Below are 18644 nucleotides of genomic sequence, written 5' to 3'. Positions count from 1 at the left end.
AACACGGCTTCCGCAAAAGTCCGAGCACCCAGCCTCAGTTTCAGAGTAGAACGCATATAGGATTGGCAGTTTGGCAAAATGCACCGATTTGGCACCGATTATTGCTCAGAGTCCATTTTTTGGCAACGATATATATTTATATTTATTTCATAAGAATATTTATATTAACCCCTGGGTGGCAATATTGCAAGAACAATGGTAAACGACGCGAATTTTAATCGGGTTTGATATTTACAAGCACTGCAGGTTTTAACATGCTTAAACAAGGCCAGCTTTGCAGCTTGTTTTAGTTCATTGTATTCGCAGTAATCATTTCACTCGCCAAGTTCTGGGAATGTTTGGTAAATATTGTAATGGAATACCCCATGCCATGGAGAAAACTAGCGGCACATGATATGTGACTTGAATCGGGTTCATTGCGAAAGCTTTTTTGTATGTATTGATAGTATATAATATAGTCTTGTGCAATTGAGGTATTATTTATATAGACTAATACCGTGATTAACTCGAAAGCCTGCATGTTGCAACTAATACTAGCTTGTGTAAAGAAGGGTGTGTAATAAATAATTCATTTGTTAGAGGCATTGCTATATAATCACGTGGCCATTTGTCCGTAAATTCCTGAGAATGAAAAAATACGCGCAAGTTATGAAGTTATTAACCCTGATGTCATTGTGCCCGACGGCATTTTTCAAGCGCACTCCACGTCTCGTTTATAACTCAACTAACTCCTACGCTTTCGATCGGAAAGCGTTTTTGCTTTTTCAACACCTTGTATTGTGAGGCCGAACATGTCCGGTCAGGTTTGTGCGAAAAACAGCGAGCATAGTATTATTCATGATGTGCTTTGCAAGCTGCAATTGATCATTGAGCTAATTTAATAATCAAACCAATTTTCCGAATTTGCCGAAAGGTGTTTTCTTGAAAATCTCTCCCCTATTTGTGCCTGCCCTTGTACGAACTTGGCGGTGAAACATTGTTGTGTTGAAACGAAAATTTTCCGTATGAAACAGAGAAGATGTGTGGTGGATTACTGCTAGTGTGTATTTGTAAACCTTTTGGTGGAGTAGAGTTTGTCACTTAGTTTTATTTATAGCTGCTTTCATTTACCATAGCAGTTTTTGTGAGGTGTTTCCCCCTCAAGGCTTCTGGATCAGGTTTGCTCAGACCCGTGCTCAGACTTGCGTGAGATATGTCATTTATAGCTCAGAAACTGGAAGCAGAGCTCTATTAAACCAGTTTCTGGACGATATATTCGTGGGTTTACTCGGACGGGTGTGTTCTGCGTTTTCCTTTCTCGAACAAAACTTTCCACTCTCAAACAAAACAGCCTGCCGCGTTTGCTGATGGATACACCTAACATGTTGATTATAGATTGCAAATACATCTAGAAAAACAACCGGTAATATCCGGTATGCACTATTTTTAAAAACAGTTCGCTTTGCTTTATCGCAAAACACTTGTGCCTGAACGTGTTCGTACTGAGCCAAGGAATTTCCACCCTCAGCGAGGGGTGAACGCGCTCCCCGCTCTCACTACAAGTGGTTTTTAATCGAGTTTAATCAACTTTCTGTTTCGAAACCCTGGATTAACTATTACCATTAACTAATTTATCTTTGACCCCAATCTGATACTTCGTGGATATGAAATGAAATACACCAGCTATATACTTCGGAAGGGAGACCCGGGGAGGGTTATGACCAAACTGATCATCGGGATGTAAGTCCAAATCAGTCTCCTCCCAACTAAACTTTTGCCATGCATGTGGGTTGCATGATCAACTGTGCCTCGGCCGGCTTTCAGCTCGTGCAATGGCAAGTAAATTGACCGGCAAATTGTTAATTTAATATTTGCTGTCCTTGCAGAAACGATTCGTGCAAAAACACACAAGAGCGTGCTGAGAGTGCTTGAGACATTTTGCAAACATGAAACAAAGAAGAAAGGACGCGGTTTGCTCTGCGAGGTAAAGTTATCAAACATTCAACAGGACTCGGATGTTATTCTTTGCACTTGCATGCAAACTTTTGAGTCACGCTCTGGCCAAGTTCACTAAATTTAGATACGATGCACCAGGTGGTATTGCAAAAACTTGGCCAATGTTTGTGTTGTTTAAATGGTATTGCCTAATCGTGGTATGCGGAACCATTTAGTGAAAAGTGAATTGCAAGACAGTTGAGTTTTTTCGTCAGTATAAACTGAACTTGACCATCTCGTATTCAAAATCTATTAACAGCCTGGTCAGGGGATAGCCTTGACGGGGTTAAGAATACACGGTGCTACACATAGATTCATATCCAGCGACCAAAGCGTGACCTTTGACAGCGCACTACTATCTTTAAAGTTAGCAAACCGTTCAAGCTTCAAGAAATACGACAATCGCGAGTTTTGACGAATAGCGAGACCTCTTTATCACTGACAATTTAATGTGGCCAAGTCTAGACATGATTCTCGCTTTTAAAAACTGACCTCTTTGAAGTGGTCACCTCGGCGCATTTATTGTAAACAATGAACTCATAAAAGCGCACCGTTGAGAGTTTGGAACGCGTTAAAGCAGGCTGGCAGGGATTAGAACCCTTGATGTGTGAAGTGTTGACTTGGGCTAATAGATTAGCGTTGGCTTGATATCATTATCAGATTAATTAAGATATGATTAAACAGTCTTAGGAGTGATGTTGAATATAAACATGCATCAGACCTGACTCGTGTATATATAAAGCGAGCTTCCATGTAGGTTTAAAAAACAAAACAGCTGAGTCAGAACGAATGAAATGTCAAATGTTATAACGTAAGAGCAAATTGATGTACAGTGACCGCTCGTAACATCTGATCTCGATACTGTGACCTGTACTGCTAGCCCAAATTCCATCAGTTTTAAAGGATTCATTAATTACCATGCAAAATAACCCTATTGCTAATAACAGTCCTACGAAATTAACAAATTATGGCGCACGCTGAATTGAAAACAGATCCCGGCTTCGAATGTATGGTTTCGCAATTAATGCTAATTAATGATATCAATTGTGACTGCGCAAAAATATGTACATACTTGAATTGATATAGTGACAATACCCGTGAGTCATGAAGATTGAATAGCATTTGAGAGGGTGGAAGGCGTATGTATAACACGCTTATAAATTGATATAACACGTGTGTTTGAAACATATATCACGCTCACGAAGACCCGCACTCGGGGATGGCGCGCAGGATGGCTGAAAGACACGCTTTATGAGACGATGCATCTGCACAAGAACGTGAGAAGTTTGAATCCCTAGTTTCACGATACCGAGATTCACATCACCACAACATCAGGTTTAACTGCTTGAAGTATAATTCACACTTAAGATTATGATAAAAATATAGAATTGAACAAAATGTACTCGTTGGTGTGCTTGTAAAGGCAACATAATTCAGACTTGATGTCGTGGCTGTGCGATATCTGCATGTATCGTGTAACTGGTTTCAAGACCTCAAAGTTTTTCACTTCTTTCGACAAGGGATGTTTGTAGTGTATTTCTTGTCTGGCAGACCCAGGCTGCCTCGCTTCTTTTACAACTTATTGTGGACTCAAGGCTCGTGATGAATAAAGTTAAACGGACAACAGCTTTATCTGTCTGTTACGCCCGGTTACGCTGTCAAAGTTCCTGAGCATTCACATTTAGAGACTTGCGTTGGTAAATCCCAAGTTCATAAATGTTTTTCGGCGAGCATCACGATCAATTAACTCGGTATTAACCACTGTTTTAGTTCTCTTGAATATTTGCCAAAAATATATTTTCCAGTTTATTTTCAACGAAGGCAAAACACAGTATTTATCCAGACTCTCTGGAAGACTATTCAGTGGAATTTACCTTACGCTAAATGACATTTTAAAATGTCATAATGAGTTCCAGATGCTAATGATATATACTATTAGTTTCGATACAAGACTAGGCATGTTTTCCAAAATATTTCTAACTATGCATGATCATCTTGATATGACACATGATAAGCTTAGCACATGACGATTTAAGGACATATTTCACCAGATGTGCCAAGTGTGAGAGTTCCTGAAATTCTTTCTGAGTTCAGGAGCACGACCTTTTGATACCGGCTATGTAGTGCTCCATGCTTATTTAGCCAAAACTTATCGTGATGTCCGGCCAAAAAAAATCTGCTTGAATGCTTTACGTTTTTTCAACGACAGAGAAATTTCGTTGTCACGGGCAGGATCTATCTTAGTGCTTTCTCAGTGCACCTTTAACGCGCCAATTTGAACTGGTAACGAGCTTTTCTCTTCGATTCGACAGCTGTCATGTACAGTTTATAAAAGAAGAATGTTTCCACGAAATACCCAAAGTTTGTTTCTTTGCTTTCTGACACAAAGAACATTCCTGTCTGGTCTGTTCCTGGCGATAATTGCGCAGCTGAGTGGAGAGAATTTTTTAATGTCAATTTTCACTTACGAAAATAATCCCTTTGGACCAGCACAGACAGGAATGTTTCCTTTTGTCTCTAAGCATTCAAAGGAATTAACTTTTTTCCCGGAGCTATTGGTCTTAAAATAAGAAGTTTCATGTTTTCTTCTGAATCACTGCTAAGATGTTTTATATACCAGAGTTTCCTAAAGACGCGGAGACCATTCAGCCTTTGGTCTCGTCGTAAGAGGTTCCATATTTTCTTCTGAATCATTGGAAACACATGCAAGATGTTTTATATACCTGAGTTTCCTAAAGACGCAGAAACTATCCAGCCTTTGGTCTCGTCGTAAGAGGTTCCATATTTTCTTCTGAATCATTGGAAACAAATGCGAGATGTTTTATATACCTGGGTTCCCTAAAGGCGCAGAAACTATCCAGCCTTTGGTGGTCTTGACATTAGGGGTTCCATGCATTCTTTATGAATCACTGGAAAGACATCCTTCTCCAAGATATTTTTTATAAGACTTCGTTGAAATAACTAGAAGTAACCTAATGTTTCATTTGGTTTTGATTAGTCGTGTCTTTTTCTCAGTTTGTTTTTCCTCTGCTGATTTTTATAAAACTTTGCTCCCTAATTTAATTGCCTTTTCACAGGCATTTTCGCAGGCTTTAAGCATTTGGAATGAATCAGTTAGGGTGCATGTAGTATTGCTGCTCGGGGTCACCCTCACCAACAACAGAAGAACTAGAATTACGGAAAAAAGTTTACGAACGAGCTGTTCATGCAGGATTGTGAACATCAATTGTCGCCATTTTGGCTTTAGTAAAGTACGGTCCTTATAAATGTCAAATAATGATACGCATACGTTTTTTTGAAGAATTTTATTCCAAAAATAGATACCATATTTGAATATCAAACATAAATTCTATGTTTAAGATAAGACACACAAACCAACACACAATAGTTCAAGGGCTTTTAGGTAGAGTTAAGTTGTCATAAAGATTAGAGCGTCCATTGCATCTCGTATACAAAAGAATGTAAGCTTGAGATTTTAGTACTTCGTTCTCAGAACACAATGAAACACGAGCGTCGTTGTAATATACCCAGCTACCTGAATATAATGAAAAGTTATAGTTGAGAGAAATTATCAGTTTCGGTAGGTACAAGATATATATAGATGTATATTTGTAGGTTGACGCTAACCAGCTTGTTCATTCCAACAATATGCTACGTAATGTCCTGCGTCAAATCTATATAGCAAACGAGATTAAAACAAAGATAGTTCAAAAGCAAGTTGGCCATATATCTAATCTTACCTGAACCTGAGAACTAATTTGAAATCCAAAAAGGTGTTGATGTTATATGGAGTTAAAGAAGGTAACTATAGCTTCATCCGAACAGTCCACCTACCCAGTGCCCATGTGAATAATAACACCAGATAATTTATATACAAAATCTTCGTCTGTATACGATTCAAAATAAAGCTCGTGACAATATGGTTTCATGTCTAGCTTCATGTCAAATTGCACATGGGAAACAATTTTCCCCCGTGTTTGGCAATACCAACTACAATAACAAACAAAAAGAGGAATTGATTTTTTATTCAGAAGAAAAGACACGAGTATAATCGTATGCACAGGTATCAATCATTACCGGAATCTTTTTAAATGCAGTCTAAGAATCTGAAATGAAACAGGATGATAATATTAATTTTAAGTTAATTGTCTTTTTTTTCAAATGAAATGCTTAAACGTTTGATGCTATTGTCATTAAGATATAGTAAACATACCTCGGGTAGTTCAGCTATTTGAAGTTGTTTTTGAGCGAATTGCAACGAGTCAGGTGAAGACACTAACAGAAAGGAATGAGACTGGTTGGGTACATTTGAAACGATACAAACTTCTTTATTCTTCAACAAAACGTGGAACTCTTTTTCCCGTTCTTTGGTACCCAATGCTACTTATTACCCAAAATTTTCACTTTATATGAAGCAATAATCGGCGAATTATAAACCTACCCAAACATTTTTCACATCTGTACGTTTTCCCTTCTAAGATCTCAAGTTGAGTAAATTTTGATAACAATTCTGACAACAGAAAGTCGGAATGAGTGCACGAAGTGTATATGCAGGGTGAATATAGTATATCTCATGTCTTATTTCATTGAAAAGCGACGCACGAATCTTTATTTTGAACCTGTTAAATGACAAGAATCCATTGAGGGTCTTCTTGCAGTAACGCGGCCCCTGGAAGATCTTGGCTGAACTTGATACCTTGAGAGAGGAATTTTGTTTTGATTGAAGCCTCGTTTTTATCGTTAGTTGAATAGGAATGAAGAAGGGAGGCCATGCAGAATGAAGCATTATTCTATTTTGCTTGGAGCTATGAGGAATGATTTGGGATCAGGGGGATTCCTCTTACCTATTAGGAAACTCTAGGGATAAATCCCAAAATTGTTCACAACATTTCGACACATTATGACAGTTATGACACATTACCTGTTAAAGCAAACAGAATCGTTCTCACAATGTGAATAGTTCGTTGGGAAAGAGAGTATAGAAACACTCTCGTATATAGGAAGGTGATTCCAGATATACCTCACTAACAAGTTTTCCCTCAAAAACATTGGGTAAGATATCTTTCGGATGAATTACGTCATCAGTTATCGGGCTTTGAAAGTTTACTTCATAATCTCCCTCTAACTCGGACTGTAACCGTTCCAGAACCTCGCTAAAGCAGACATAATCAGAGCAGAATTAGGCAGAAAATAGTGGACTAAAAGACTGTTAACTAGATGTCTTTTGGTTAAGCTTTGCCTAATCATAGCGTTCCAATTTAATGAACAGTTATCTCTGCAACATTTATCATGTTTACTTTTAGAGCTCATTGCTGAGGTGATATGGTGGCTGATGTACATCTTTACAACAAAAGTACGAGATACTGTTGTCATGATCTTGGCTAGTATCTTTGCTCTACCAACTACCGTAAAACAACTGGGCTTACCACAGGAATTCCTGAGCATCATGCTGCGAATAACCCAAGAATGAAGGAATTAATTTCCATACAGCATGAAGGACAGCTAATGGTGTCACTATCGCCTGAAATAACATTGAGGGTATCATGATTTGTTTGTTGATCAGTAATTCAATACTAAGAACGAGTATAGTTGGCCTATTACCCGAGTGAGATAATTCCGCTATACTGGGAATAAACATACCCATTTGCCTGACCACATAACTCTAAATAACGCGTGAAGTTCGTCACTGAAAAACCTACAAACAGAATTGATAAAATGCTTGCATGCAGGTATTTCAAAGTTACAACATCTCAACTTTTGGGGCTTGCACAGAAAAATAATCGCTAGAATATGACCAACTTTATAAAGTCGTAAGATAGTCTGTGGGAAATGGTGGGAAAAGTAACAAAACTTCAAAGTATGCCCAGATAAACTTTGAAATATTTACACTTTCTTATTCTGTTCACCGCTATCACTGGACTCATTCAGTGAACTGTGATTAGCTGAGACTTCGTTTGAATTGTCATCAATCTTCGTCTCCAATAACGAGTTGATGTGCGTTTTCTTTTTTGTGGGCCAAGACTGTTCTTTGCGTAACGGCATCGAAACGTGCTAAAATAAAGGCATCGTATCCTATTGGTTCAATGCATAATCGGTGGGAACCTGCCCGTTGTCCGGGTATAAAAACCTAGTCTATTGGTACGCGATTTACCGCACCAATTTCGGCTTTTGATGTCAACCTTTGTCGGCATGTATGTCATGCCATATCATGAATGTATATCTGAGTGGACACAAAGCAAAACATATCACCGATCGGGGGCTGATTTCTTTGCAGATATAGAGTAAGATAGCATATAGCATACGAAAACAAGCAATTACCACTGGGCACTGTTATACAGAAGAGGAACCCGTCCATTACTTAGTATAAGTTGCTGTTGTTATATATACAGGTGCGAACCTAACATAACCCGGCAAATTCATTGAAATTGGGTAGTTCTGTCATTTGAAAACAATTTCCCCTAGAGGCACTGTCAACCTAACAACAATGCAGTTAAATTTCAATTTTCAACCTCATAACACTCGACTGTTGTCTGTCTTGTGTAGATGGCGCTGATTGAACGACGGTTCTTGGGGGTGGAGGTCAAACACGGTGGATCAGGTGGCGACTTCATGGCATGCAGTAGGAGAAAGCAATGACGGAAGAATTGCAAATGGCTAAAAATGAAAAGAAAAGTGTAAAGTCCAAAGACTCACTCTTATACGAGGTAATTTTAGCTGCACCTTGCAATGCCGTTCCTACGACAGTATTAAACCATTATTATCATTCTCGTTCATGTTCGTCACTTTTGTAGAAGAGATGGTATTTATCGTTCCGTTCTGAGTATAGCATGTATTGCATAACACGACCCTTTGAAATTCGTACGTAATCGCGCTGCAAGTTGCAATGAAAATTTCTTGTGAAGCCCAAGGAGATATTACCAGGTAGAAATCAACCTCTCTATCCTAGTTATCAGTTTCCTTGTACTAGGATATTCCTTAGGGAGATCATTCGTTATAGACAGCATTGTCATTGGACTACTTTTGTCCCGTATTCAATACCTCGTTTACCTTAAAACTTGTAACACCGAATTCATGTAACACGTGTTGCCAAGATTGCGTAATCCCGTCACGCCCGGGATTATAACTTTACGCCTTTTTTTGGGAGGTTCTGTTTAAAAACATAACACTTTTAAAAACATAATACTCTGACTGTGAGCGCTTGTCCAACGTAGGTCTATTCTTTAAAATGCAGAAATTCACTTTTATTTCCCAAATTACCTTCCTTCTTCTCTTCAGTTTGTTTTTCCTCCGACTAAATATGGAAATTATGGAACATTATAGTTGCTACAGACATGGTGAAAACAATCGTATAACAACTTGAAATCAATTCTATTAACCTGAACTTTCAACTTTTCTTCTTTACTGTGTTTAACAAGTGCACTGAAAACCTTCGACAGTAAACTGAGTCTGGAAACAGGAGGACTAACGTTAATAGTAGAAGTTCATGAAGAACTGATGCTTTACTTTGTCTGCCAGCATTTTAGGTTAATAAAATACAGAAAAATAATGTAAATGTTGGTCACCTCCAATGACAAACAGCAGTGTATTGTTTATCTTCCATTTTTGCATGTTCTTTTTCACTTCTTTCAAAATCAAAGGATTACGAAACTTTAATACACATATTCTTAGTTATAACTCTTTATTTTTTAATGACAATAGTAGTATTACATGTCCCTTACTTAGTTTCATCATGTATCCTAAGTGTGCTTGGTCCACGAATAACACAACCACTCCTTGTTAGACTTTCATTAAATACTTGTGTTTCTATCTCTTTCAAGGTCTCTCGTAGTAGAGCTATTTCACCATAGCAATTGTCATTGAAAACATAACTATCACATATATAGCTGAAACAGACATGTATAAGATCTTGCTGTAGGATAGTTTCTAACAGTAAAATAATTGACTTTAGGCAGGAGATAGCAAGATATGACTAAAGCAAAAGAAGGCTTTTTATATAGCATACCAAAACAAGTATTTTTTGTTAACTTCCAAAGCCAGTGGATGCTATATATAGGAGTAAAAACATTCAATCAGTTGCAAAAGATATCTATGAAATTAATTGCTAGTCAAGTATAGTATATTCAATTCAAGTATAATATAATGATATGTGTAACATATGCATATAGCTTTATACTTTTTATTTACTCACTCCTTTATCATTAAAATGTTTAAGACCATGTTCCTCAATAAACCTAGAGTTGGAGAATATTAAATGCTATGATTGCCTTATTGAATATAATTGAGCAATCAATTAATTAAATAATTGTTAATGTCACTTGATGTATAATGTTGTAAAAATGGAATTATACCTTCCACATGCTATATTGTTGCATTGCAAACAAGCCTAAACAATAAACATATACAAATAGACTTATATACAATTTTAGAGGATAATTGGCTACCCAATCTATCCCAACCTATTTCCAGCAAAAGACGTTTTTCACAATGAGTGTGATTTGTACAATATATTCCGGAAGGCAGAATAAATCTTAGAGGAAATTTTGTACATTCATACATAAAAATAATGGACCCATGTGTAACTTTGTTAAACAAGAAAAAGAAAGTTATTTACAGGGGATATTGCTATTGTTTGTTGTAAAACGTTACGTAATATAATTGACTCCACGTGCGGTATTGGGGAAGTAAATATTATGACGTCTGAATACAGGGGTCGTGAGGTCAAATTTCCAAACCTTGCTGTTAAAATACATATCTTAACAGTGGATTTTCATAATTTTAACACATTTCTAACATCAATTCTCCCGTGATTACCAGCCATATAAAAAACAGAAAAAATATCGGACGCACCCAGACGGACTCTGTTGTCCCACAGTCCACGCAGGACCACATTCGCGGCGTCAACATCGCCTCATTCTTAACACTTTCCAAACCACGGATATGCGAACATGTTTCCATTTTCCAAGCGCAAATTTACATAATATACACAGTACAATATCCAAGTAATATTTTGTATGAATGATTTGTTTACATGCGATCGCAATTTGTTACATTCGCGTTCTGAAATGTAGCAATTACCCAATGAATTGAAAGTACTTTGGAAATTATGAGGACGCCCCCCCCTGCTGGGGTTTGGTGGTGAGCCGCTGGGCAAGACCAACGCCAAACACGTTTTCATGTTAAGGTGACTCGCCAAAGATTATACGAAAACACAACTTACAAATGAACAATAGAGAACAGTCTTACTGAGGCTGAACCGGATAGATTACAAGAGAGTGTTATGAGCCTCTGATAAGCCGGGGATTAGTATTTTTAATTCTAACTAATAATTGACTAGAAAAAAATCGTCGCCTAAATAGTATATCTACATGATTATAATTCTGTTTTTACGGCGAATAATAATTTCCAAGTACAATACGGCCATATTATTGATATTACAGACACTTTATTTTTTGTGTCTGCACCATGTACATATACATCTTCCTGACTATATCCGCCTAATATTCTTAGATTATTTCCCAGAGCTATAAATTTGCTGGTTGTTATAATTACAATTCTATTGCCCCACAAGCAGTAAACCACCCGCGCAAACTTGGTTAATAATATTTGCGCAAGGCTTTTTGTTTCGTAACTTGATCCGCGCTGAGTGTCACCTACTATAATAATTCTTTTCTCTGTGGATGAGTATTGACATAGGTAGCTGACTTTCGACTCTCAGCGTCGCCAAAGCTATTTATCCCAAGGAAGTTATTTACGCCAGGTTCAACAGAAATCGCAGATTGGTAAGCACAGCAGTCTGACCAAACTCCTAACATGTAAAACAGTCAGGGTGTTGAATTTATACTCAATTGTAACTCAAATTAGTCAAATACCCATGGAGCTTCAAATGCGTCTAACTTTGATGCTTCACAGCGATCTTTATGATTTAGAAATCGTCTTTATATGTTATGTTTCAAAGTTGTGTAAGTACATGTAGGGATTTTGCTTAATACTGCATGGAATTGTATTATTGTACAACGACATTTTTTATGTAATAATCGTCATGAACTATATTGCCAAGATCCAGCCAGCGTCTGCTAGACCTTGCTTAGCTTGAACTCGTTTGTATGGCATAAAAAATGATAACATACGCTCATATCGCGAGTTATTAACGAACGTGTTCACAAAGATACTTGGTAGACCTCGTTATAGATCTGTTTAGCGTTGAATTTGCAGAGTAAACGTTGTGTAGAAATCCTATACACAAGACACTTGCGCATTTCTGATTGGCTTTTTCCCACTACCCACTTGGCGTCAGTTTGGCATTTGGAAAAACCAGGGCATGAAGTCCTGTTTTTTTAACTTCGTTGGAATGGAGTTCGTTAAGTGTTCCGGCTATAAAAATCTTTCACAATAAGAGCAGTTAATTAAATACATTGTGACAACGGTTGTTAATCTCTAACAACTGGACGTCTTCACATATTCCACGCGCTGAATATGATAGCTAACTGCTGCAAGACTGGTTTCATGTGACCCTATTTCCAAATTCCAATGTGCTTCTCATGTCTCGAAGCAGTTCAAAAAGAAATCATTTGAACTTCAGATACTGGATATTTTCTCGCTACTTTAAATCGCTACTTAGGAACTGTGCATGACGTCTGTCTGAAACACGCTTCTTTATAGAGGCTATCGTGTTGTATGCAGTTCGGCTTACCGGCGACATCAGACATGTTTTGTAAGCCAATTGTTTGTATCTAAGTTAGGTTTGAAGGAAGAAAAGTATTGTTAACTATAACAATACTAAAAACGAGGTCAACAAAAGGCAGTATTGAATCAAACTGCATGTTACAGGTATATCATATATAGTATAAAGGGTAAAGGTCCCAGGCTTACGTTGAAACAGTACCCCGTATTAGGTATTCCTCGTAGTTTAGACTCGAGTTCCCGCACGTGCCAATTTTCAAATACAAATTATACATGCTATAACGTACGGTTAAAAAGGAAAAACGATGAAGGTTCGTGCGGTGTGGTTTGTAAAGAATTAGCAAGAACTGTCATCACATTCCAGCTAAGATGACTTCGTCAACTAATCAGGTCAAACAGATTGCTGCTAACATATGATGTCTTCTACATATGCATCTGGTTCTCTTCTGTTCTCTTCGCAGTGTTCCACTTCTGTCCCATAAGTTAAGGTGTTCCGGAGTGTTTGTTGGACAAACCGATTTTTCTCATTTTTTCCATCGTTTTTCCCGACAGACTGATTCCGTGAGACAATGTCGAGCACATTTCACTGGGGAGATTGGTTGGTTATTGTATTTTACTTCGTCTTCACGATATGTATTGGTCTTGTGGTAAGCAAATGGTGTGGCTTAAATATCACACTTATTATGTGACAGCGATAGGTTTTATAGCACACATGATTATGCTTGTGAACATCTAGCTAGCTTGCATGGCAGACGACAACGGCGAGCAGATCAGAGTCAGTTTCTTAAAGCCTAATTGGTGCTAATCCGGAGTAAAGGTTCATCGAAGTTTTCGTCACAAAGTTTTCGTTTTTTTTGCATTCGACCATGGTCGAGTTCGTCGGAAAACGGCTAATTCGACCATGGTCGAGTTCGCCGGAAAACGACTAATTCGACCATGGTCGAGTTCGCCGGAAAACGACTAATTCGACCATGGTCGAGTTCGCCGGAAAACGACTAATTCGACCATGGTCGAGTTCGCGGGAAAATACGGAGTCTAATTCAGACTCCGTACTCCGACTCCGCACTCCGTACTTTCCACCATGCCTAGTTTAAGCGGCTTTTTAACAACTGCCACTTGAAAAAAATATGTCTTATTGTTTGAATTCAGGAAACGTTACATGACGACAGCGGAAGTAGTCGAAAATATTGCCACTTACGAGGACCATGTCTCAGTTACAATTCTCGTGCAATCTTTAATCTCGTTTTTTGGTGTTTTTCAGGCGAAGTTCCGAAAGAGTCGGAGACATGAAGAAGAAACTGCCGAAGGATATTTTCTGGCTGGTCGTTCCTTGGCATGGTGGATGGTTGGTGGTAGTTTATTCGCCAGTAATATTGGTGGTACACATTTCGTTGGCATAGCTGGTGATGGTGCTGCTACGGGTATAGCGGTGGTAGCTTATGAATGGCAGGTAAGTGCTTGCATGGTAAGGCTTCTTATAGCGTTTTGGTGGTGGTGGTGGTGATGATATTGGTGATGATCATGATGATGAATGGTGATGATGATGTTAGCGATGGTATTGATGGTGATGATGATCGTGATGATATTGATGAGGATGATGATGATGATATAGCGCCCTAACTTTAATGCTGTAGTATATTAATTGATGATATTGGTGATCCCCGTTCTTTTAGGCATCCTGGATTCTCCTGTTATTGGGATATGTTTTCGTTCCAATCTACCTCAAGGGAGGAGTGAGTAGCATCGTGTTTTTGAGCATCCAATATGGTTTGAGAAGAACCCAAGAGTGTAAGGCCATTTCTCATGTGTGTGTTCCAGGTTTTTACGATGCCAGAGTTTCTCAAGAACAGATATAAGAGCAAAGCAATCCAGTTATTCATGACCGTTGTTGCTCTCATCAGCTATGTGTTCACAAAAATATCCGTAAGTGTATAAAAATTTTTTTTGTAAAGTCGATCAGATATTGTGAAGATGATAAAGTTTTTCTTCAAATGCAGGTTGATATATATGCTGGAAGTCTTTACTTCAAAGAAGCAACAGGAACTAATATTTATATCTCTGCTGTGATTATCCTGGCCATTACAGCTCTGTACGTCATCCTAGGTCAGTTTACTGTCAAAACTAGATCGCTTTCGTGCAGAACAACTGCAAGACTGTCTTTCCTTTGTGGCGCTGGCTTCTATGTTTTAGTATATTAACTATGGTGTAACCCAGGGCCGTAGCTAGAAGCTTAATTGGGGGGTGCTATTCATAAATTCATCTAATGCCCGACTGATTTCTTTTGTACGTATTGTTCTTGTGGTAGATAAACATGAATATATATCCCCTCGGTCTAGCTACGGCCCTGGTGTAACCACCATTCGATTCATTTTTTTAGGCGGTTTAGAGGCAGTTACCTATACGGACGTTTTGCAATGCACGATCATGTTAATTGGTGCTGTGGTTCTTACAATTATGGGTATGATACTTTTCCCTCCATAAGCTCCACTATGAATCTTACTTTCAATGCCTTTGAAGACGTACTGGCTCCGAAACAGAGTCGATACTTCATGCATACACACATTGTCTTTCATAAAGGTCTTTTACGGTTGCTATATTTCTCTTTAAGGGTTTCGCGAAATTGGGGGTTTAAGCTCTGGACAAGTTCCTGTCGCAAAGGCAGTTCGTTGGAAATATCAGTAATATTACAGATAACTCGAGTTGTTACGATATGACACCATACTGGGATCACATGTTTAGACCAATAGATGACCCCGATTATCCCTGGCTGGGTCTCTGGCTATCCCTGCCTATCATTGGAATATGGTACTGGTGTACGGATCAGGTAAAGTGCTTCTTGCTTAGCCATAGCGGTAGCGAGTGTTTGAAACCAATTTATTGTTTGTTTACTTAACATGCAGGTCATAGTTCAACGGACCCTGGCGTCAAAATCTCTCGCTCACGCAAAAGGCGGCACGATTTTAGCGGGATTTCTCAAAGTTATTCCGATGTTTATCATGGTAATGCCGGGGATGATTTCCCGGGTGCTTTATGCCGATACTATCGCTTGTCCGGACGCCAAAAGTTGCAAGGAGAGATGTGATAACGAACTGGGCTGTACGAACAGAGGCTTACCCTAAGTAAGTGTGGCGGAACCAGTAAATTCGATGTAATTGAAAAGAAGAGAGTTCTCTCAATAACATAATTTTGAGTTCATATAAATTCCTCCTGGAGGAGATGAATTTTTATAACTCTGTTCTTGTCGACCTGGAGGGGAGCCCAATTGCTTTCTGATAGCTGCTATCCGTTACAAAATATAAGTTCGAGACAGAAAGTGTAAGGTCAATATTTTTTCTTCCGAAGACTCGTATTCAACTTGCTGCCTGCCGGGTTAACTGGCCTGATGATGGCTGTGATGATCGCTGCTGTAATGTCATCTCTCTCGTCTGTATACAACAGTTGTAGTACAATATTCACAGTGGATATCTGGAACTACATACGACCCAAGGTAAAATACAACACGAGACTTTTCCAAGGGCTTGATACCCAAATACTTTATGTATAATCCCCAAATTCGGCATGCGCCAATGATTTACCCGGAACGTTCTGTTTTGTCTTAGGCAGGTGAAAGAGAAAAACTTATAGTTGGGCGTCTCGTTGTCGTCTCTTTGGTTGGTCTGGGAGTCGTATGGCTACCTTTAATCGATAGTAAGTGAACAACAGGCCTGTTTCTATGGCAGATCATAAATCCCCTTGACCTCGTTGTGGATCAGAATTTGTTGGAAACCTGCTGAAGCCTTGCACTGGAATACAATCTACATCGTACCCCCAGTCCCCCACACATTGGGTAGTTCAGTCATAAACCGTGGAATTGTATAGACGTCCAGCCATCATATCATCAGCCCTAAATCTCGTTTCCATTTAGTCAAGGTGGTTGATGTAATGAAGTTGGGCCTCGTCACTGCAGTCACCCATAACTGTTTTTAGTCGAGACAAGACAAATACAAGATTCATTTCAATTATATGATCTCTATTATCCCACTAAATTGATATACATATTATTTTAATTGTTAGGTGGAAGTGGCAGTCGCCTTTTCAAATATATCCAAACCATCCAGGCCTTATTGGGATCTCCTATCATGGCGGTCTTTTCAATAGGAATATTGTGGCCGCGCGCAAACGGCTGGGGAGGACTTGGAGGTACAGGTTCAACGTTCTTCTTTTCGTGGGTTCAACAAGTTAAAAACTGCATACTGCAGAAATCCACAATAACAAACCAGTCTTAAGGAGTTGAAGCATGCTTAAAATATTGAATTGTCGGCGTTCATCATCAACTGCATACCGCAGAAATTAAACTTTGTCATATCATCATTGAAATATTTCATTGATAAAGGCTTGGTGTTTGGTACGGTGCTTGGTGTCATCAGATTCATCACGGAATATATTTATCAAGCGCCGAAATGTGGCGAGGTTGACGATCGTCCTGGGTTTGTTTCCATGAACTTCATGTACTTTGGTCAGTTTTTTTACTTTCTTCCTTTTCCTTTTGATATTTTCTTTTCAGATCGAGACCTCATATCTATTTTTTCTTCCCTTAATGAGGCGCCAATTTGTCTCTCGCTATTTACGTTTTTACATTCTCAGATACACACAGAGCTCAACAATTGTGTACAACTCAAAATTGAGATCATTTTTTTACAGGTGTGATTCTTTTTGCGGCCACTGCGTTCGTGATAATCGTTCTCAGTCTCCTAACGGCACCCATTCCGAAAGAAGAGCTTGCTGGTCTGACGTGGGCCACAATCAGAGCAAAGAAGAAATCCTATAATGTGACGTCTCAAGTTAACGTTGGTGCTGAAGACTGTAGGTGGAATTTCTTATATATTGCTTTATCATTTAATCGCTTTTTTTAGGTAGAAATCAAAGGGGCGACGTCGACTTTATCGTAGATCGCAAACTCTGTTTTAACATGCAGGATTACCAAACAAAACTCGTTCGTTCTATTGTTGCAGGGGTTTTTTACTGGGATTAAGTGAGCGAGTTATCCCGGCTAGGCGAGGTGAAAACTGCATATAATGAAAGACTAATCAGGTTAAGTCTTTGAAGTGTTGCGCTTTTTACATCGCCTAGCCGGGATAACTTGCTCCATGTAAACAGACCCTAACTAACCATACGCATAGCTAGGCTTTTTGTAATGACGCGTTCAGATGTTTGCGTTTCAGTTTTCACTTGTCCATGTCAATTTTCTCGGATGATATTCTGCGTTAATTTTTCCCTTAGATGAATTGGGTGCTAATGGCGTGGCGAATATCAAGATGTCGGATCATCAGGTTGAAGGAGATCTCGCCTTGAATGATGATATTCTTTATGAGACAATAGGCGAGAAGATTCTTACAACGATGGGCACTATATTGTTGCTGTTGACCCTAGTATTCGTGTGGGTATGGTACCGCTGAATAACATTGATCTGGGCCTGAACGATTGCGATTTGAGGTTTTCTGCTGTGTCGTAAATGTCTTTAAAGAAAGTTGATGGTTATCATTTATAATATTCATCTATTATTATATATATCATTCTTATATATTATAATCCTAGGACAAGTTGTGTGATAAGACAGATAAATTATCGGAAATTGAAAAATCACGTAGTTTGCGTTCAAAATAACTGATCGTTTCAAGAGATATCTTTGCAGACACAAACCTAGACAACAAGCGTTTTATCAGTAAATATGCTAAATTATTGTACTTTCTTGTCGGAAAAGTGTGCTCAGATTTTTAGTAAATAGTATTACAACTGTAAAATATAAATGATCCTTTAGTATCTTATATTTTGTTTAAACGACTTAGTTTCATATAAATCAGTACGGAAGGTTGTAACCATATTTCGCGTATGTTCATTATGCAAAAAACGACGATACACCATCCAGTTTCATTCATTCATTCGGTCAGCTACTTGCATATGTATTATGTAATATCCTCGCGCGATGTCCCGCGTGTTGCAATGTTTGCAGT

General features: G+C 38.5%; 1 protein-coding gene and 1 pseudogene across 1 annotated transcript; one reads left to right on the top strand and one right to left on the bottom strand.

The window, feature by feature from the left end:
• Positions 1-5140: 5140 nt before the first annotated feature.
• On the bottom strand, positions 5141-11068 carry LOC114518450 (ubiquitin carboxyl-terminal hydrolase 44-like). The gene is made up of 22 exons (XM_028538439.1): positions 10822-11068; positions 10323-10357; positions 10163-10205; positions 9977-10017; positions 9693-9857; positions 9537-9596; positions 9351-9420; positions 9232-9265; positions 9022-9121; positions 8484-8628; positions 7862-8025; positions 7615-7669; positions 7401-7495; positions 6995-7127; positions 6819-6895; positions 6594-6670; positions 6416-6484; positions 6188-6249; positions 6052-6080; positions 5809-5964; positions 5602-5648; positions 5141-5509 (listed from the first exon to the last, which is right to left on the bottom strand). The coding sequence occupies exons 1-22, from the start codon at positions 10927-10929 to the stop codon at positions 5364-5366; spliced, it is 1911 nt and encodes a 636-aa protein (XP_028394240.1). The 5' UTR covers positions 10930-11068; the 3' UTR covers positions 5141-5363.
• Positions 11069-11528: 460 nt separating this feature from the next.
• LOC114518451 lies at positions 11529-18544 on the top strand (annotated as a pseudogene).
• Positions 18545-18644: the final 100 nt, after the last annotated feature.

The sequence above is a fragment of the Dendronephthya gigantea genome, unplaced genomic scaffold (genome assembly GCF_004324835.1).
Source record: "Dendronephthya gigantea isolate DGI-Jeju-01 unplaced genomic scaffold, DenGig_1.0 000010F, whole genome shotgun sequence".
In the NCBI taxonomy this organism is placed as follows: domain Eukaryota; kingdom Metazoa; phylum Cnidaria; class Anthozoa; order Malacalcyonacea; family Nephtheidae; genus Dendronephthya; species Dendronephthya gigantea.
This window is presented reverse-complemented; position numbering and strand designations above follow the sequence as displayed.